At 44.2% G+C, this 21,610-nt stretch overlaps 2 protein-coding genes across 3 annotated transcripts in view; both read left to right on the forward strand.

The window, feature by feature from the left end:
* SNCAIP (synuclein alpha interacting protein) overlaps positions 1-21,610 on the forward strand; it is a 440,197-nt gene that overhangs the window by 119,839 nt on the left and 298,748 nt on the right. The window lies entirely within an intron of this gene.
* On the forward strand, positions 12,382-13,658 carry LOC147727016 (uncharacterized). Its single transcript, XM_086963031.1, has one exon. The coding sequence runs from the start codon at positions 12,382-12,384 to the stop codon at positions 13,387-13,389; it is 1,008 nt and encodes a 335-aa protein (XP_086819157.1). The 3' UTR covers positions 13,390-13,658.

Here is a 21,610-nt window from a genome sequence, read left to right on the forward strand (position 1 = left end):
TTAAATATATTTAGTGAAGATGCTGTGGTTGCGCTGAGTGAGGGTGAGGGGTTGAGGGTGAGGGTGGGTGAGGGTGAGTGAGGGGTTGAGGGTGAGTGAGGGTGAGTGAGGGTGAGTGAGGGTGAGTGAGGGTGAGTGAGGGTGAGTGAGGGTGAGTGAGGGTGAGGGGTTGAGGGTGAGGGGGTGAGGGTGAGGGGTTGAGGGTGAGTGAGGGTGAGGGGTTGAGGGTGAGTGAGGGTGAGGGGTTGAGGGTGAGTGAGGGTGAGGGGTTGAGGGTGAGTGAGGGTGAGGGGTTGAGGGTGAGTGAGGGTGAGGGGTTGAGGGTGAGTGAGGGTGAGGGGTTGAGGGTGAGTGAGGGTGAGTGAGGGTTAGTGAGGGTGAGGTGTTGAGGGTGAGTGAGGGTGAGGCGTTGAGGGTGAGTGAGGGTGAGTGAGAGTGAGTGAGGGTGAGTGAGGGTGAGTGAGAGTGAGTGAGGGTGAGTGAGGGTGAGGGGTTGAGGGTGAGTGAGGGTGAGGGGTTGAGGGTGGGTGAGGATGAGTGAGGGTGAGGGTGGGTGAGGGGTTGAGGGTGAGTGAGGGTGAGGGTGGGTGAGGGTGAGTGAGGGTGATGGGTTGAGGGTGAGGGGTTGAGGGTGAGTGAGGGTGAGGGGGTGAGTGAGGGTGAGGGGTTGAGGGTGAGTGAGGGTGAGGGGGTGAGTGAGGGTGAGGGGTTGAGGGTGGGTGAGGGTGAGTGGTTGAGGGTGGGTGAGGGTGAGTGAGGATGAGTGAGGGTGAGTATGAGTGAGGGTGAGGGTGAGTGAGGGTGAGGGTGAGTGAGGGTGAGTGAGGGTGAGGGTGAGTGAGGGTGAGGATGAGTGAGGGTGAGGGTGAGTGAGGGTGAGGGTGAGTGAGGGTGAGGGTGAGTGAGGGTGAGTGAGGGTGAGGGTGAGTGAGGGTGAGTGGTTGAGGTTGAGGGGTTGAGGGTGAGTGAGGGTGAGGGGTTGAGGGTGAGTGAGGGTGAGGGGTTGAGGTTGAGGGTGAGGGGTTGAGGGTGAGGGTGGGTGAGGGGTTGAGGGTGAGGGTGGGTGAGGGGTTGAGGGTGAGTGAGGGTGAGTGAGGGTGAGTGAGGGTGAGTGAGGGTGAGGGGTTGAGGTTGTCGTATTACAAGCTGTGCTGTCATCTATGTGTGTACTCTGGAAAGGAAATTGCTGCACACTGTGTTTTTTTTTATTGTCTCAATCAGCGTTTGCTTTGAGCAACGCATCAACTGGGTGGTTGTCAGTGCCCATAATGTTTCTTGGGCGTGTTTTTACACACGCAATGCTTTTGACTACTTGGTCTTCTTATCGGGTGGCCAGAGGGGGCCTTCAGAGGTGAGACAAATATTGTTAAACCAAGACGGACGTGCACGCGCTTTTAAGCTCAATGCGCATGCGCATTGAGCTTAAAAGTCATGGGCACTGCAAGGAATCGCCACGATTCCTTGCAAGTTGGGGAAAGAGTGGATAAGTCCCAATACTCTCGCTCGCAACATGTTCTGCCTAAAATCAGCTCCTGCTGAAAATGGGGAAATATGTTTTTTTTTTTAAATTGTTCATGAACTCAAATATATTTTAAATAATGAGAGCTTCCTCAATAAAACAAATGCATACAAGGAGACAGCTTCTCATACACATGTGTGAGTGGATGCACGCCCAGGAGGCCTCACATGTCGGTGTGCACGAGTGGCAATGGGCATTGTAGGGGCACTATATTGAGGGAAGAGAGGTGCTGACATTATTTGAACATGGCCGAAGCATACAGCTGTAAATAAATGAAAGTTCAAACAAGGACTATAAGTACAAAGTGCATATTTATACGTGATCGCAGTCTTTTAAAATACATAAATAAAAGGATGCCAATAGGTCAATCTCTCACAAATGCGAGACCTATTGCATTGAAAATGCTTTTTGTATGTTGTAGGCATGAGGTATTTGGACATTAACATATGTTAGCACAAAGTGCTTAATGTGTGTGGGCTTAAAGAAGTATGTAGGGGTAGATAATGTAGCAAATGCATTGTTCAATAGGTAGTAATTTATGAGCAGTTGGTATTGTGTTACATTGTGGAGTAATAGGTCATTTTAAAATATTTGTACGTACTGCAACTAGTGTAAACATGGTTGTATTTTTAGCGACAGGACATGGGGTATAAATGTGAGCATTGTTGTAGTAAAGGACTTGAAATTGGTACAATGCATGTGTATAGTTATAATCGCTAGTGACGTGATGGAAGGAGGAAGGTGGAGATGGGTGGTGAGACAAGCGAGGAAGCAATGATCAAATTGTATTTTGTGTAGTATGGGTTACAAATTATCATGGGAATTAGTGGGAAAAGTGCTGCAAAACCCGTGTATAGCTTGTGAAAAGTATGGAAGAAATAATTTGTATTTAAAGGCACAATAAAAGGTGCATTAGCAGAAGGCTCGTGCTGCCCGTGCCGTGCGGGGTAATGTCCGGTGACAAGATTGTTATTGTAGCTTTGTTCCTAGTTTAAGATGGCTGTTTGTACAATAATCGAACGTGTCGTAAGAGTATTGGTTGTAGTGGTTTGGCATTGATCTAAAAGTATTGCAAGATTTGCGGAAATGTACCGGGCATATGCGCCAAGGGCGCCTTTCAGTCTGGCTGTTTGCAATTGTCATGGAAGCATTTACGAGGAGGGGTAAAGGCGCAGCTTGAGGTATACGAAAGAGATAAGCTTGTTTTAGCAGCTAATTGAGATCACACATAGATGGTGTGATAGATTAGAAAAAGGAATGTTTCTTGCAGACAGTAAACAGCGCTGCAGGGCATGTGTTTGCTATATGGAAGTTTGTACTTCGCTAAAGATGCAGAGAACATAAGAATGCTCTACTGTAATTTGGAGTAATTGATGAAAAAAGTTAGTGCTAGGACTTTAGTTAAAAGCAGATTGCTGCTGCTTAAGCTATGTTATCCATTTTTGTGGCAGAGAAAGTGCACATTTACACCTTCTTCGACAAAAGTGACTTAACCTACAGCAACCACTAACAAGATAAAATCCTGGCCCCACGGGAGGAGACTCAGGTGTTACTGCAGCCGAAGCCTGGCCGCGTGCTGAATGCCGGACCATGAGACGAATGGGAGCAGCGGCCTCTCACGCCTCAGTGCGCCCAGCACTAATGAACCCAGGGAAAGAGGCCCAGGGCAAGGCATTAAGACGAAGGAGGAAATACCGCGGTAGGCGAAAGGGACTGCCGAGAAAAGGGGACGGAGAAGAGAGCGATGGGGAAGGGATGAAAAAAAACCACCTTGCCAGTAGGGAGAGCAATGCATGAGGAAAAGAAAAAGTGGGTAATAAAGACGGAGGAATGAAGATACTGGAAAATATTTTATTTTAATGACCTCTTCTGTACAGTGGTTAATATATATATATATAGCCTGTCTGTAAGCAGTCCTAATGGCGGCAGACATCGGACTCGGGACCATGGATATAAAATGCTCGCTGTGCCAGCGGATACAAGTTGCACATCACTAATGGGATATAAAAAGGCCGAAATCGATGTGCGGTTGGGGGTGATGGTACCTATTGGAGAAGGGCCAAGGCTGATTAGCAAATGGTTGCTTTGTCTGGAGGGAGGCATGGAGTAAAACAAGCCGGTGGCTATATGTATGCAGTGTTCATCTCGAAACAGAAGCGGATGAAGTCGGAATAGAATAAGAAACAAGCTGTCGGCATTGCTGGGGTGGTGGGGGGGGGCAGACGGGGAGCAGCAACCTTTGATGTCTTAAGCATGGTTAATAATCTGCAGTTGCATCTATATTTTCGCTGAAATCTCCAAAGTATGCAGCAGATAGTGGATTGTGCGGCTAATGCAGCAAATTCACATTTACAAATAAAAACGTATGGCAGTGAAGCGTTTCCAATTGCCCGGATTACGAAACAATGGCAATTCCAATATTATAAGTTCTTATCAGTTTCGGGTGCCTGAGCACCCTGCAGTTCTAAGAGTTTGATCGTTATGCGCTACTAGGAGTTTGACCTGTAAACCTAAGCACACCGTTTCCGCCTACAGTGCCCTTCCTCGTGTCACGCAGCTGCCGCTGTGATGTGTGATTAGCAGTGGGGCGGCGCCATGGGCGGGTCAGGCAATCCACTCTGACAGCTGCTGTTGCACATAGCTGAACTGTGAGTCAGGCGCTCGTGAGATTCATGCTCGTGATAAAGCACCAACCGGGCGAAGACAACAGCCACGGCCTAAAAGTAAACAAGGCGTGTGTTCAAGGTACAGAAGAGAAACACCATCCACGCCTCCCACGAATGAAGGGATGGAGCAAGGCGTGATGATGGAAGAGAAAACAGTAAACCCCAAGGGGCAGAGGAAGGAAAGGGGGAAGCAAAAGAAGTGTACTGAGACAGATTGAGCGAGATAGAAAGGGACAGACAAGCACAGGAAAAATGAAAAAAAAATACATAGCAACGACCCAGAGAAAGAAAACAAAGTAATAATGGACAGATGATAGACCAAGAGAGAAACCGAAATGAGTAGAATAAAAATAAGAGAAAATATTGAAGAAAACAAATAAAATAACAAGGGGGAGAGAGCAGCGCAGAGGGGCGGGGGAGAAGGACACGAGAGAGAGACGCATACCTGTGTGAGACAGCAACAGGGAGCGTTGCGAGTGGCATACAAGGGGGAGGGGGGAGGAGAAATGCGACACGGCGGGAAGGGGAGGGGGCGGAGCGGGTAAACAAAGACGGACGTGCACGCGCTTTTAAGCTCAATGCGCATGCGCATTGAGCTTAAAAGTCACGGGCACTGCAAGGAATCGCCACGATTCCTTGCAGTGCGGATAAAGAGTAGATAAGTCCCAATACTCTCGCCTTGCTCGATGCGCATGCGCATCGACAGGCGAGACCTAAAAAACAAAGCAATGTTTAGTGGATGAGTCACTGGTCTACGACACCTACTAGTCGAGTCGACATGTTTTGGCCTGGAACAGCCCCTATGGGTCTATGGTCTTTGTTAGGACCAAAGAAATATATGTGGAGGTCTTCTACTTCTGGTCTTCCCAGATTGTGTGTTATTAGTGAGTGGAAGCACTTGCCTGTCTTCGTCAGTGAGCTCACTTTGCTCCAGACGGAACGTGGTTATAGGTACCGTCTTTATGTCTGTAACTTAAATATGCATTTCATTTGCATTGTGGTGTGGAGAACTGTAGGACAGGTGTTAAGCTTAGCTTTAAAGCGTCCTGCGGAGTGCTCCTGCATGAATCTCTCCATCCCAAAAGTTGTCCTAGTGACGGTACCTATAACCATGTTCCATCTGGAGCAAAGTTTGCTCATTAGTTCATTCCCCCCTTTCTGGTGGATATCAATAATAAAAACAAACTTTGATTATTGGTAGTTAGGCTTCTACCATAATGGCGATTGTTTCATTGGTGCCTGTTCGGAGTACTTTGTATCTGGCAAAGATTGGCTTATTCATAATGCATCATTAAAGCCCGGTAAATTTCTTGCTGGAGCTTGGATAACTACAGCTATTGATTTCATGTGACCTATGTCTACCTTAACCAGGAAAAAATGCATTCATCTCATTGACTTATTTTGTAAGTGGATCAATTAGTAGTTTGTAAGTTCATCTTTTAGCAGTAATTTTATTGGTTTTCTATAAAATGTTTTTTCACAAGAGTGCTTGCTGCATGTTATATTTTATAGTGCGTTATAATGGGGTGAATTGTGTGGTCAGTGTTGTGAGGTATTTCCTCATTTCATGTAGAATTAAACAGTTTGACAGTTGCACAGTATAGTGCCTAGTTAAAAGGTTGGATGGAGAGGGGTAGCGGAATTATTAGTGTATCCACAATGCCATTCCTTGTGGTTTGGATTTTAAAAGTGTATTTTGTGAAAAAGATTAAAATCATCCCAACTCCTCACTTACCAACTGATGTTATTTTTACGTTACTTAGTTCCATATGACTAGTTGATGGGTATTTACCATCTTGCACCAGTAGCTTGAGTTAATACTCAACAGTGATCAGATGTGTTGCAGAATTACCATACTCTGTGTTTCAGGTGTACAAATTATGCATACTCTGGAATTTGGCCTGATCACCAAGTCATGCTGGAGAACTTTGCCTTGAGTAATAGGTCACATGAGGGAATCAACGCTGAAACACAGATTCTTGCTGTTTGGGATGAATTTGTGATCTCACATTAATAGCGAACCTGGGTAGTCACGGTTACCTTATTATTGGTAACACAAGGTACAGTGTTGCCACCACATTTCACCAGAATACTCATAATAAGACGTAAGGGAAGTGATCCCATAACAAAGTTGATTGTAGTGTAGCTTCAAAAAGTTTGTGGTCAAGGACGTTCTGTAGAATTGGAAGAGAGTGAACAAGGAAAAGACTAAAAATTTACTATAAAAAATTAAAGTCCGAAAAGTGAAAGTTTTAATTTGAAGAATCTGCCAAATGGAGAGAAAGTAAAGGTTGCCTTAAAATTAGTATTTTTTTGTATTCTTGTTGTTACCTCAATAATATTTCTGGGTTGATTGAGAAACTTGCAGGTGATATCTATTCTCTTAACATCGTTGTGGAGTTGATTGATAGCAGTGTTGTTTGGATTAGTGATGAGACCTCTGTTGTCTACGGTCAGGAGGATTGGTTAATTGACGGTTCTGGTGATAGATCTTAACTATTGAATGACTGCTGGATCTGTTTGTGAAGGTGTAGAAAATGAAGCTGAATGTGGAGATGTCGATTGTTTTAGATACCTCATTTGAGGATGATATAAAGGAGATTGACACACAAAATGCTTTGATTTTGAGGTCTCCGGGCACATGGATCATTGTTAATCCACCTAATTATTTGAATGTTTACTGAACATTGTAATATATTTGCTTTCATTTTTTAGTCTTGCCTTATTGATTTATAAGAGGGTGTACATTACATTCTTTATATCTTTTCCTATAGCTGTTTGTATTTAATTAGACATGATGTGGTTCTGAATATTTGTGCATTGCGGTTCCTGTATGCTGGTTGTCTGAATATTTGTGCATTGCGGTTCCTGTATGCTGGTTGTTGTGTTCCATGTTCTGCTGCTGTGGCAGCCTGTCATCCTTGGTGGCCTCTGGCCGCTCAATGTAGTATTGTCCTTGGCCAACTGTGCGCCATGTTGGCTCTATTGCCACATGGACCTAAGGCACCTCACTTCGTGGGGTGCTACATGCTTCTGAAGGGTGCACATTTCAGTACCGCAAAGTAAGCATTGAACTGCGAAATAAAATGGATGGGAAGTTTTTTTTATTGGGGAGGGGGGATTCTGATGTTTCAATTAAAGAATAAGGAAGAACATTTTGTTTTGGGTGGGGATGTGTTTCTGTTGGGGTCGTTGACGAACATACTTGTGGTGCTTTCCATCACAGAGCTTCATGATGGCACACTCGCGGGATGCTGTCCTTTCGTCCTTGAGATGTGGCATACCAACGTTTATAAACGGAATTGTCATGAATATTTTACAGAACGCGCACATTTTTTGACTTTCAAATACTGTTCTTGTGGTACTAAAACTTTTCACTTCCTTTTGAGACCTTCTCCAGCCCCGAGAGTGTGCTTTCGGGAGGCATCCAGTTACATTTTGTGAAGATTTTAAACCCGTCTGCTGACTAGTTTGGAAGAGCGATGCTGTGTATATTTCTGTCGCTGTCATTAAGATTTGTTTTAGCTTTACTGAGACGATACCCTCGCCTTTACTCCGCCTGACTTTATAAGAAATTCCATTATAAATTGCTGCTTTGAACTTCTGAACTCGCACAAACTTATGCATAAACATGATAAGGGACCAAGTAATCCTCTGCTTGAACCTTGTTCGCACGCGGATTTTTTTCCTGGTTGGGGGGTGGGGGGGGGGGCGTTGGTGGGTAGAGAAGGGGGGATTTGGAGAGCCGAGCTCTTAAGGGATCCGCCCACGTACACCTCTTTTATGGTATAATGTTTCATGACTGATACAAAGTACAGGGAAGACATTAATAACAAACATGTGCAGTAAAGGCTGTGGGGTAAAGACCAGAAGCGCATACCTCAGAAAGCTGCCCTGCCTCCCATTAAAACCTCACTCGTCCATTTGGCGCTCGTTAAAGGCACAAGAGAGATTATTTTACTTCGTGCCATTCCCTTTGCCTCTCTTGACACTTCTGAAGCTTTACTCGTCAGTCTTCGATAAACATTTATCACGGCCTGCAGATGTAGTAATATTATCTTTCAAGGATTACTTTCAAACAGGAATTTATAACCTAATGGTTTTAAACGATTCCTGCTAAACGGGGACGTTTAGTTTACGGATATTCGGATAAAGGCTACCGTGCAGATCTCCAGGGCCTGGGTGGATTGTTAAAAAAAAAAAAAAAAGAAATTTACGATATCGATGGGGAAGCTTATTAAGTTACTTGTTTACTTCCACATAGATGGAAACTTTCGTAACTGCGAAGCCGGACACAAAGAAGGCATTGGCTTCACATCAAGTGCAAATTGATAACAATTTAATTTGGATTGTGTCATTTTCTTTCCATGAAGTGTCGTTTGTAAAAGTGCACACTGTGTTATTAGAATTGCATCGTCTTTCGCTATCCTGACTGTGACTATACAAACCTTCCCATAATAGACTGCAATCTGCTCCAGTGTTAAGGAGGTCATTGGGGTGACTGAGTCTGCTACAGGCCGCTTTATATGTTGACATACCTGTTGTTTCCAAGGCATAACATAGCATAGAGTGGACGTTTGGTCAGCTCCTAGCTCATGATTGGATGCTTGTATTGACTTTGTTTACTGCTCTTGATTCAGTGGCGTTCTCTTCTTCTGATTTTATCCCACCCAGGAGCTTTTCGGTCTTGCAATTTTATGATTGAATGAATTTTATCCTTCCACTGCATCCTTAGGGGAACTATTTTTGTTTTATTTTGCATTCTGCACACCATGGGACTGCATGTCTTTCCATGTCCCCCCCCCCCTGCTTTTTCCTCAGCTCGTTTTAACCCTCTGCTCCCCAATACTCCCTTTCACTATATTAGATGTTTTGTGTTTCACTTTTTATATATTTTAATTTAGTGTTCTGACATGGCCACCTGCCATGTCAAAGCTGTAAAGCAATTATGGCTGCCATCCATCGTGACATATGTACAGCAACGCATGCACCACAACACACAATGATGTGTCATTGGTCTCCTTTGAATGGGTTTTCTTGAATAGTAAACCCATTGCAAGATTTCCGGCCATGTATGTACATGTGTATTGATGCATGATATCGCATGCCATGGGCAAAAAGCATTCTCAAAGCCAATACATTGGCATTTTAGAGCTGAGACCCATTAGTTTTGGTCTTCCTGGTTTTTAGAAACTGGACTGTTGTACCAAATTGCTTGCATATTTCCTCGGTTGCTATATGTTATGTGCATTTATAAAGAGCATTGTCACATGCAACAGTATCCTGGTGCTGAGCAGGCGAGTGTGCCTAGTCCTGCCTATTGTGGTTTGGTAATTGAAAAGCTTGGTGCCCATTGGCCTGTAAGCATATGTGTGTGAGAAGTAGCTGCAAGTGCTGCTGGGATGTTTTAATTGCATATTCTGGTTGTATTGCAAGCAAGACGGGCTGAAGACGGCTGGAATGCCAGAAGCTCGGAAGCTTCTTTCCGGTCCAGGGAAGACATGGATTGGCAGTTCGGGCTGGACTGTTCCCATGAGGCACAGGGTCAGACTGATTTGCATATAGCCATGTCTGAACTGGGGTGGCAGAGTGGGCTAAAGAACGGTGATGGATTAAACCCAGATCTTTTGACTGGGTGTGAGTGTTTGATTGATTTCAGATGCTCCGTCCATCACCACCCCCTTTTGTACCGCTTTTGGCCACCATAAGTGTGGCAGGGTATGCTCAGACGTGAGTCCCTTGCTCACTTTGCCACTGGATTCAAGCAAGCCGGGCTGAAGACGGCTGAAATGCCAGAAACCGGTCCTTGAAAGCTTGTTTCCGGTCCAGGGAAGACATGGCTTGGCAGTTCGGGCTGGACTGTTCCCATGAGGCACAGGGTCAGACTGATTTGCATATAGCCATGTCTGAACTGGGGTGGCAGAGTGGGCTAAAGAACGGTGATGGATTAAACCCAGATCTTTTGACTGGGTGTGAGTGTTTGATTGATTCAGATGCTCCGTCCATCGCCACCCCCTTTTGTACCGCTTTTGGCCGCCATAAGTGTGGCAGGGTATGCTCAGACGTGAGTCCCTTGCTCCCTTTGCCACTGGATTCAAGCAAGCCGGGCTGAAGATGGCTGGAATGCCAGAAAACGGTCCTCAGAAGCTTGTTTCCGGTCTAGGGAAGACATGGCTTGGCAGTTCGGGCTGGACTGTTCCCATGAGGCACAGGGTCAGACTGATTTGCATATAGCCATGTCTGAACTGGGGTGGCAGAGTGGGCTAAAGAACGGTGATGGATTAAACCCAGATCTTTTGACTGGGTGCGAGTGTTTGATTGATTCAGATGCTCCGTCCATCACCACCCCCTTGTGTACCGCTACAATTTGTAAAGTCAGCAGCCACCACTGTAGTTATGTATAACATATAGAACTATAGGATATGTTGATTGGCTCTCTTCCAATGGGCACCATGTGATGACCTAGACGAAGAGAACAGAGCTCAAGTTGTCTGCGACGTCATTTGGATCCTTTGTATGGAAAATTCCCTGTTACTGGCTCCTCCCCATCGAAAACTTTGTAGTTTTCATGATACCGTCATCAGAAACCTCACACTCCTAAGTTGATACAATGAATTAGCTGTCCAGTGGGAGAGCAGTTATGGTGTCCTCGTCAAAATGCTTACCCTCTCTGATATTTCTCCACACACACAAAATTGGGGATAGCTAGGTGGATTGTCAAATGTATACAAATTTGCTACCACAAAGCTAAACGTACATTATCTATTCCTCCTAAAGCCCACTCTACTAGAAATATAGGGACTTCAATGGCATTTTTAGGGAACATTCCCCTAGATGACATGGAAAGCAGCCACATTGTCTACACCGCACACATTCTCAAAACACTATTGTGTAGATGTGCAAAGCAAACAACAAGCTACTGTGGGCCAGGCTGTACTCAAAACACTGTTTCAAACTAATGCAACAGATACGGGTGGTCGCCGCTAAGAGTGGGTACTGCTATACAATCTATGCACAGTGTGTAATCTGCAGCTCATATGCCTCGAACGGAAAATGCTACTTACCAGTATGCATCTGTTCTTAGAGCTGCAGAGTTACACACGCCCACCCGCCTCCCCAGCTACCTTTATCTGTTCCAGTATTATCTTAATTAGATACAGCTTACATGAGCATCCTTCTTGTTTCTTACAAACTCCATCATTTCCCTACTGGCAAAAAACAATCTAAGGATGGAGCCGATGCCCATGCTCACTATTGTCCAATGGAGGAGTCACCTATCCCGTGACTTCCAAAGACTTTTCAGGACAAAAACAACTGCAGACATCTGGGCCCAACACTAGGTGGTGATCTATGCACAGTGTGTAACTCTGCAGCTCTACATGCCAAGAACAGATGCATACTGGTAAGTAGCATTTTCCTTTTGGTCATTTTAATCATTAGATCGTTGTATTTTGTAGCTTTTATGATTCACTTTGTGACTTTGAATAAAGCTTATTTTGCTTGATTGATTGATTGTTGTAAGAGAACCTTGCTATTTTATACTATTACCCATTTCATTTGAATAATGGGAGGCACACAAAATGTTTGATCTCCCAATGAAAGAATTAAGACAAAATCAACATTCTACGTTTACGCTGTATCTAAAATGCTTTCAAGTTTTGCACAACAAAGTTCGCTTCACCTTAAAAAAAAAAAAAGGGACGACTTTAATACCCTATTAAATTGTATGGGCTGAATTTTTTGAAAGGGGCACAGATAAAAAAAATATATAAAGTGATAAATTCTAAATCTAAAAATCATGACTGTCTTTCCTACAGAGTTATATATGGGTGAAATGTAATATATTTTAAAATGCCAATTTGTTTCTGTGCTGCTTCATTTATATCAATTAAACAACACACTGTTAAGCAAAAGTCCCATGTGGGCTGGCACCATGTTGCCACCTTTTAAGGCGTTACTAGGAGACATAATTGAGTGACTAGTGTTTTCTTCGCACTCATCTCCCAAGATATGCTTCCACGCAAGCAGTGTTATTATGAGACTGGGCTTTGCTGCTTTGTTTTTCGGTTATTCGTTTTTTGCTCCAAGGATATAATTTCTTTGTCAATATGCCCTTGAAAAGGAAACTGATGCATCGAAGCCTTTTGGACACTGAAAGCTGTTGACCAAGAACAAGATCAATTTTTTCTTTAAACCATGGAGCTTTCCGAAAGTGCAGCTGAGATCATCGCCTCTGCCGTTCTAATTTTGGTGAGCTTGAGTGGGAATGCTTTGCTCATCTTTTGCACCTGGAGATGCATCATTCGACGCTTGCCTACATCATTTGCTCTGATCTTCAGTCTTGCTGTGTCGCACCTTGCCAAGAACCTGGTGGTGAATGTCATGATTATTGTCGTTCGGGCCGGGGGTGCTTTTGATTCAACTGCTTGCAAGATTGGTCGGTTCACTGCTGCACTGTCTACTGTTCTTGCCATCTGGTTTACGCTGTACCTGGCAGTTTTCTATTGCACAAAACTGAACCGAGTTGTCCACCCTTCGAGTTCTCCTCCATGTAGAAAGTGGCGCAAGTATCACCTATTTGCTGTCTTTGCTCTGTGGATTGCAGGTGTGGCAGTCTGCTGCCCTATTTTAGTGTACGGTGAAAAGAAACCAAGTGTGCTGGTGGAAAATGTAACTCGCCAAAACATCATTTTGCTCCATGATGGATGCCAGGCCAGCTATGCCCAAGAGCAGGTTGATTTAATTTATGGACAGATCTTCTTGGTTGTAATTGAACTTCTTCCCTTGGCTCTGTTGCTCCTCGTCAGCTTGCGCATAGGACTACTCTTCTGTGAACGCAAGAAAGCTACCTATGGTGATATCTACATTGGAGAAGTTGCTGCTGAGGCTGAAGTCCTGAGGGCGTCGAAGCTTGTCATATTGCTGATGCTCCTGGTCACTGCCCTGTGGGTGGCTCATTTTGTCTTGGTCCATCTCCGGGAAGACCTGATGTCCTCTCCTTTCATTCCAGCGGTGCTGGTCGTCCTGTTCTCCGGCTACTCTGCTCTCAGTCCATACCTTCTCATGCTGATTAACTACAAAGTGAGGTTGCAGCTGCGGTCCATGCGGCCCTTCTGCTGTCCAAATGTGAAGCAGGCTATACATCCGGTTGTGAAAATGCCTATTCCTGGAATAGCTGTCACAGAGGCTTCGCCCTGCACTTGACTACAGACTCTAAAGTCTCAATAAACCGTGACAGTGCTGTTTAGGACTTCTTGAAAGCACTTATAGGCTCATAAGAAGGAGGCTTGTGAGACACTGCAAGTGCTGAAGACCTAAAGACAACTGAAGAAGCTGCTGGGAACCATTTTCAAAAAGCATATGTACGCAGAAAACAAACAACCTTGCATTGTTTGTAAACATGTGTTAAGCACCAGCAGGATGCACAACGCAGAAATGATCATCCTTTCATCATTAACAGACTCCATATATACTGCCCTGTACCGAAAATAACTAGTGTGGCATTCGAAGCATTGTGAGGGACAAGATGTAGTTGATTCCTAACTGTATCTGCTGGCTATCTCTTTGCGGACACCGCTGTGCCATTTTCTCATAATAAGCTAGAACGTGCATCATGACACATGTTCCTAGGGAGTGAAGCCGCTCTGTTGCTGCAGCCGGCCTCTACATGTAACGATCGGAATGCCATCCTGGCCTGTTGCAAAGCTGCGCTTCAAGAAAATAAAGGCACATGCTTTCGTTTCCTGTATTGCTTTATTTGGTCTGCAGAATTGCACTGTTATTCTGGCTGTTGCTGGGGCTGAATTCCCTCACTACAAGTTTTCCCAGGTTTTCTGTAAAGAGTAAAACAATTATTGCATTTTTGTTCGGAATGCGCTCCCTCATGCACAAGTAGTGTGTGGTCCTAGTAACCTGCTCAGAGTGTACTAGGGGGGTTACTTTTCTTGGGTGTAGATTATCATAGATCCAAGGAGTGCCCTGTATCGGGTTCACGCTTTGAAGAAGGGGCTCCTGTATTCCAAGAGCATTAACAGACCAGATATGCGACGGGCATGCGTTCTATAAATGACAGCATAGGACTGACAGTATTTACCCCGGGCATGTTTTCATCTCACGTTATTTCATCCTGCTGTTTTTGCACTCAAGTGTGTTGTTGTTGTAACTAAACACTCGGAGAGGAGGTAACTCGATGTACATCGCTCTTCCATTTCTACTTACAACCTGGCACTGGGGTGTTCCAGACAGTTTAACCTTTGAAAATAAGGTATGCATTTTTATTAGGGGGCGCTTGTCTTAGTTATTGAAACCTGTTTATTACCATGCTTCACCCGCCATTTTTCAAAGATCCGTGAGAATAATTAACCTTCCAATTTTGGAGAATAACTTTAAGCACGTGTAAGCTGCCTGCAATCTTATTGGCGGTTGGAATATTTTGAGCGTGCTCTGTGTAGGAAGAACTGTGTGGTATGGGTGACAACACAGCCTCTTTTTACCCCCCATTTCTTATTATAAAAGAACAATTAGTCTTTTGCTTCCTATTCAGCAGGCTGAACCCATTTAGCTTTTGACCTCTGACCCCAAGCGACTCCAGAAAGCGACCGTCATCACTCAAACCCTTTGCTCCTGCCTTCTTGATTAACAGAGCCCCTTGTCTCTTATTGACCCGCAAGTCAGTGCCGCATTACTTTAGAAACCTATTTACGCCCCGGCAGATTGTTTCTGGTTTAAGTGTTGGTTTGTTGAATGTTCGTCATTAAATCATAGTCGCGGGCCGTCTGAGGGATGCGTGGCTCTCCCCGTCCCGCAGTCGCATTTAACTGTTATATCTTGTTACAAGTCGGACCGCAGGCTGCCTGCACCGAGCCAGGGCGTGAGTCAGTCGCCGGTGACGCGTCTGATCACTGCATAGGGCTGCTGAAGCGAGCGGAATTACCACGGGAACACAAGCGGCTGCTCGCTACGCAGTTTAAGTCATAAACCATACATGCGACCTAAATCATAGTGTTTTACAGTTCCGTGCGTGCAATGTGTACTGTGCCCTTCTGACCTCTGCGCTTCCCATCACCTGGCCTTTCTTTACTGACACAAGGCAATTGTTCCTCTGGGATTCTGAATATTTTGCACGAGGCTGTCAAATCTCTGAAATATTATTCCCCGGCCTATAAGACGAATGTCTGCTATTCGGTTGCCACGGCGTGATGCCGTACTGCGAATTTGATATGTTTAATTTCGCATTTCAATAGGGCAAAGGTGTGGAGTTAGTTCCTCAATTCTTAGCCAATAACATAAATCTCGACTGGGAAAATCCGAAATTTAATACTAAGGAAACGAGTCAAATATGTCCATCGCTCCTGTTTAAGGAAAACAGAGAAGGTGCTCACAGTGGTGAAAGTAAATGCGGAACACGTCTTCCTTGTGGTGGAATGTGTAACAGGCAACACATATTCCTGTGAGTTAGTTGTAAGACTGGTACTAATGAGGTGAAGTCTTTGTCTAGACCAGGGGTCTCCAACCTTTTCTGTAGTGAGAGCTACTTCTGGTCAGTGAAAATCGTCGTGAGCTACTAAACCCCAAGCAACTCACACATTTTTTCGGACCCCTGATCTATGAAGCACTTCACTCAATTATAACACATGCTTCAACTCTGCGTAGTCCATTTTCAGAAAATGCATAGTTCTTCACTCTGTTCAGCAACACACTGTCTGCTAAGCCTTGCACTCTCTGCCCAGTCTTCTACTTCCAATAATCTAACTCCACTCCCTTTGCAGCTTTTTATTTCATCAAAATGTAGTCTACTTTACAATGGTTTACTTTGCAGTCTAGTTTTCGTTTAACTCAATTATGTTCATTACACCTCATGCTGCACTGCACAGATTTCAGATGGCAGCATTCTCTCTGCACCATCCTGTCCTACACTAAGCACATACCCATTTGCGTGCTTCAATCGGTCTGTGACTCTGTGTACAATCCTAGACATGGTGCTGCACCTGCTCAAAATGTCAAGGGCCGCCAGTGCATATTTGAATGTATTTTACTTATCATCTCAAAAACCCTTCTGCTCTACCTGTTAATTGTTTGGTTAGCCCACCTCTAACAAAATGTTTGATGGGTCTCCTACCTACATAAACTCATTCCAGAGAGCTGGTACCTTACTGCAAAAGTAGGAGTATGGGAAGGTAACATTTATTTTCCCTTCTGACATTCTCCCTTTCTGTGGCATGGATTTTGCAATTTTGCAGTCTGGGATTGAAAACGCAGAGAAGAACAAGACAAAACCCATCAATTCGACTCATTCTTTGAATTGGGACAACGTCCTGCTTCTGCCTGTTGACACATGTAGCAGAAGGAACATTTGCAAAGGAGAGGTACAGACCTACCTTTTTCAAAAACATGTACTTTTAGTAATGCTGAAGGTGAGAGTACTGTTCTAGTTGGCCCCAGTCTGACCTTCATTTTCAAAGTGCACCTCATTTTAATTACAAAAATGAGGCTCAGTGCATGTGAGGCCCTTTGATTTCAACCTTGGCTGCCACTGCGCTTTACTATTGAATAAGGATGTAAAGCGCGGTGGCAGGCGACGTTAGAATCCAAGATCCTTGCATGCTTTGAACTGCTTTCACTCTACTACACAAAGGCAAATATATATAGCGCAGTGTAGTAATCAGTGAAAGGCTTTCACTGATTGCTACACTGGGCTATATATTTGCCTTTGCATGAATGAGAAAGCAGTTCAGTGCAGGCAAGCACTTTGGATTTTTGTACTGGCTGCCACCGCGCTTTATTGAAGGCAGGAAGATGTAAAACACGGTAGCCAGGGCCGGCTTTAGCGCTGGTGGAACCCAGTGCAACAATGCTTGTGACCCCCCCCCTACCCAGTGACCACCTCTGCAACGGATTCCTTCAAAACCGTCCTTTAACAGTCCTCCTCAAGCCTTTATAACCACTCTCTCTCAGATGCATTTATTTTAATTCGTTTTATAGCGCTACTCCTCCCAACCAGAGTAAGGTGTTGGAACACTTTACATCACACTGAGACAGCCAATCAGTGAAATGTTACATAAGTTAGAGAACAAGAAGGTAAAGGAGTCACAGGTCATCCATACAGGTAGGCAGAATCGTTTAAGAGTGCTTGGTCAGGAGAGGCAGAAACACAGAATTTAAAACCTAACACCATGGTTGGGGGATTCTAATAGGAATTGATTTCTACCCAAATAAACCTATTTTGCAACAGCTGAGGGAAATCATAACGGCCAAGCAGCCAGCCTATACCTTGCAGTTTTCATGCATCTCTTTGACAAGTTACTTGCTCACTGTTCTACATTAGGATTTTAACTCCTAAAGCGCTTGCAACAATATGGTCTCTCTGACAAAAGTAGTAACCCACTGACCTATTTACATTACGTTATATATGCACTTTGTGATCTGCACTTCTGTGCTACCTTACTGTGAGTAAAAACTTCCTTTGCAAGTTTACAGATTATTACACCAACGATCTCTCTCTCTTTCAGTTTCCAGGAAGGGCATTCACCACCCAGTTTGACATTTTTATTATTGTCTGGACTTTGTTAGAGGCCAAGAACGCAGTAGCAGGTGCTTTTCTATAATTTTGGCGCCCCACATGAAGTTAGCACCGGGTGACATAGGTCTCGCCGCCCTAGCAGCACAGTACATGCATGGCCTTTTAATTTGAAAGTCAGCTGCTGCTGTGCTTTATTGCTGTTAAGGCAAATGTTAAAGCACCATGGCAGCCTATGTTAAAATCAAAGGTCTGTGCATGCTTTCAGTCTGAACTGCTTTCACAGTCATGCAAAGACAAATAAATAGCGCAGTATAGAAATCAGTGAAATTCTTTCACTGATTACTTCACTGCGCTATATATTTGCCTTTGCATGACTGTGAAAGCAGTTCAGTGCAGGCAAGCACCTTGGATTTTTGTGCTGGCTGCCACTAAAGATTTAAAGCATGGTGGTAGCATGCAAGGACTTTTAATTTGATCATTGGGTGCCTCTGTGCTTTATTCCTGTTAAGGCAAATGTAAATTGAAGGTCCGTGCATGCTAATCTAAACCAGGCCTGCTAACAGCTGTCACAGTCCTAAAAAGGCAAATATATAGCGCGTTGCAGTAACCAGTGAAAGTGCCTGTAAGGACCTTTGATGTTAACGTTGCCTGCCACTGCGCTGTATTACTGAAGTTAGATCTAAAGCGCAGTGGCAGACAACGCTAAAATCAAAGTGCCTTGCAAGCACTGAGTGCTTCTTACCGACTCTGCTACTGATCAGTCAGGGTCCCACGTACCTCATAGTTGCTCGATGTTATCGACTCTGCTCGGTCAGGGGCCCACTTAACTCAGAGCTGCTCCAGGAGGCACATACCGAAAACAAATGCGAAGCGTGGTGCCAGCCAGAAAAAGGCAGGTGGTGCGTGACTAGGAGGAAAAACGTCACTTTCTTTAGCCCGCCCAGCCAAGCTCACTTCAGCCAATCAGAGCAGCTGGTTGGTGTGAGGGCGGGCAAGGGCTGATAGATGTGAAAAAAAATGACGGAATACAAAATAAAACTCTTAATGACGTCTCAATAATTAAAGAGCAGCGCGAGCTACTCTCAGAGGGTCGGCGAGCTACCGGTAGCTCGCGATCGACCGGTTGGAGACCCCGGGTCTAGACGGTATTACCATGCATAAGAATCACAAAATAATAAAGTAATGCTGTAAATAAAAGTGCCACATTATGCCGCTTAATTTGGCTTTTAATGCCGCATAATTTAGTCAACTTGTTACATAAATCCAACAATGGCCCTGGTTATGTGTTCTGTTAAACTTCTGTATGTTTATATATGAGATTGTAGATGTGTGTGTGATGTGTGTGTACACCCCCGTCCCCCCCGCATTCTGTCAGTAGTATGGTAATGCAATGTTAAATATCTGCACCTTCCATCCTTGGTGTTGCAGATTTAAATACACACCGTGGCCAGTTTTCATGTCAAGTCATACCTTGAAAAATCCGCTTATCCGTGGTTCTATTTTTGTTTATAGTCAATATTCTTTCTCATTGATAATGTGCATAACATATATTGCTAGGCGTGGTTAGAGGAATTGCCAAGATGCCTGTGTTCATTTTAGCTTATTTGGCTTGCACATTGGCAGGCATGATGATATGAGTGTATTCATTATTGACAGTGAATGCTGTTGGTTGGCTATGGTATTCATCTAACTAGCCTATCTGGACTAAGTTGGGTAGGTGCTAGGTGTTCTTTTTAAAATATTCTGTTTGTTGTTTATGTAGGATGTTGATGCCTGCTGCTATAAGCAGAGTGATACCCAACTATATGATGAATCTCTGCTGTCTGCATGTGTCTGATCTGCTCTTTCTAATGTGTTGTGTTGGACAATCTGTGTGTGTTGTTGTTTAGTGGTAAGTGCTGTCGTGAGCATGTTACCATTCAACTATACATACATTGTTCTGTCTAACGTGTGCCACTAGCCCCTGTGTTGGTTTTAAGTGCTGTTGGTAGCCATTTTAAATTATGTATGTAGTGTGTTAAATGCATGTTATCTGTTCTGTCTAGATTGTTTAGTTTGGTGTTGGGCTATTCTGTGGAATGGTGCAAACGATTCAGGGCTTATAGTTCTTGAGGAATGAGGCACATGGTGGTACTTTAGTTACAGGTGAATCACTAAATAATTTATAAGGTATATTGCTAATCTTTTCATATGAGCAAAGGTCAGATGCGATGGTAGTTCAGCATTGTTGTTGTTTGACACTCTCAGGTATGGCAGTGCCAAGTCTCCCTAATTTTTTTTCAAATAGAAAATCAGTGGGAGTTTGATCAGGAGTTGTATCTTCCATAAAAATATTAACCCTCTGCCTTGTCACAAGTGGATCTATCAATGTTCAGGTCTGGAGAGGGAGTCAGCAGGTTTCTCCTAAAGTGGTGTAAAATACCCCCCACCCCCCTTGTCTTCACTCTTTTATGTCCTGATGACATGGTCTCCCCACCTCAGAATTTGCCACAGACCATGTTATCTCACCACTCTCATTCTTAGGGAACTCCTAGCACAGGATCCAGGATTGGCTCCCCCCTCCCCCTCCAAACACAGCCCTTCTTGGGTCTGTCCCACAGTGGGATGGAATGAAGAAGATATCCCTCCTTGCCTGTCCACTCAAAGTACATGCAGGAAGAAAAGCCCCAAGACAAAACCATGCAACGTGGCCCAGCACTCCACTTCACAAGTAGGTTTATAAATGATTATAGTCCATAGTCCATAACATAAGGATGAGGATTAAAGTGTATTCAAGAGTACAGACCTCAAACACAATTAGAAAATGGGTCTTCCTTCACTAGGGTGACATACGCAACATGATTGTGGCACCACTGCTGTTACAGAGCAGCACAGCTGCACTCTGCTTTTGAGACCTAGTCCAACACCTGTTTTGGGAATTGCTTTCTGCCACCCCAGCTTGGTTTTGTTTGGTGTTATTTGGTTGGCGCTGTACTACAAGATCAACATAGTTCAGGGTTCTGTTGCAGTGCCATCAATCGGAGGTCTCCCTTAGCAAGGCAGCAAGCAGTATAGCTAGGGCATCCGATATGCTTTACATGGCAGTGGATCTCAGTTCAAAGTTTCACCCTCACCGATTGTTCAGTGGATGTGCTTCCTCACTAACGCATATTTGCCAATTCCACTGATAAAGGAGATTCTACTATTCAACTGCGTTTATAGAAAGCTACTGCCAGATTGTTTTTAGAGTTATCCTATAGCTTTTAACAAAGCTGCGGGAGAATCTACTAAGAGTACTCATCTCATTTATTTGTCATGTTCTGTATTTCTTGTGATGTCATCTGGACCAGATCCACAATTTAAATTCATCTGATGTGGCCCAGGATCCTCATGTGATTTCCTGGGATGCCATAGTTTGGCATAAAGCCATGCATCGCCATTTCTGCTGACAAAAGGTATCTATTTTGTTCATTGAACTTGGACAATTATGTATACATACATGCACACAAATGGCTACCTACCTGCCCCTGGCACAAAGTGCCAACCCCCACACTACACCTGTGCCACCCAGAAAGGGCAGTGAAGCATTCATGCCCAGAAACTACGACAGATGCTTCCTCCATTTCTCTCGCAGGCACATTCCATCAAATGAACCGGAGAAGTCCACTCAAACCCATAATTAATGAATGATAAGTGAACCAAAACTCCTTAGGCACCTGAATAAAAAGTTAAAATGAAACCTTCGCAACGGGGTTTGGAAGACCAAGGAAGGAACGCAGTAATACATTTATCAAGTGGTAAAGGAATATGGCGGGATCAGATAACTGTCAAGGAGCGGCTGTACCTAGCAAGAAACATTGTATACACTTTTTGGTACTCAATAAAGTTTGTTTTTAAAAAAAACTGTCAAGGAGTGGCAGTAATAAT

Source organism: Lissotriton vulgaris, chromosome 3_1 (assembly GCF_964263255.1).
Source record: "Lissotriton vulgaris chromosome 3_1, aLisVul1.2, whole genome shotgun sequence".
Lineage (NCBI taxonomy): Eukaryota > Metazoa > Chordata > Amphibia > Caudata > Salamandridae > Lissotriton > Lissotriton vulgaris.

What these genes read in the sequence shown, in the direction of transcription:
- LOC147727016 (XM_086963031.1), top strand. Translation starts at nt 12,382, where the DNA reads ATGGAGCTTTCCGAAAGTGCAGCTGAGATCATCGCCTCTGCCGTTCTA.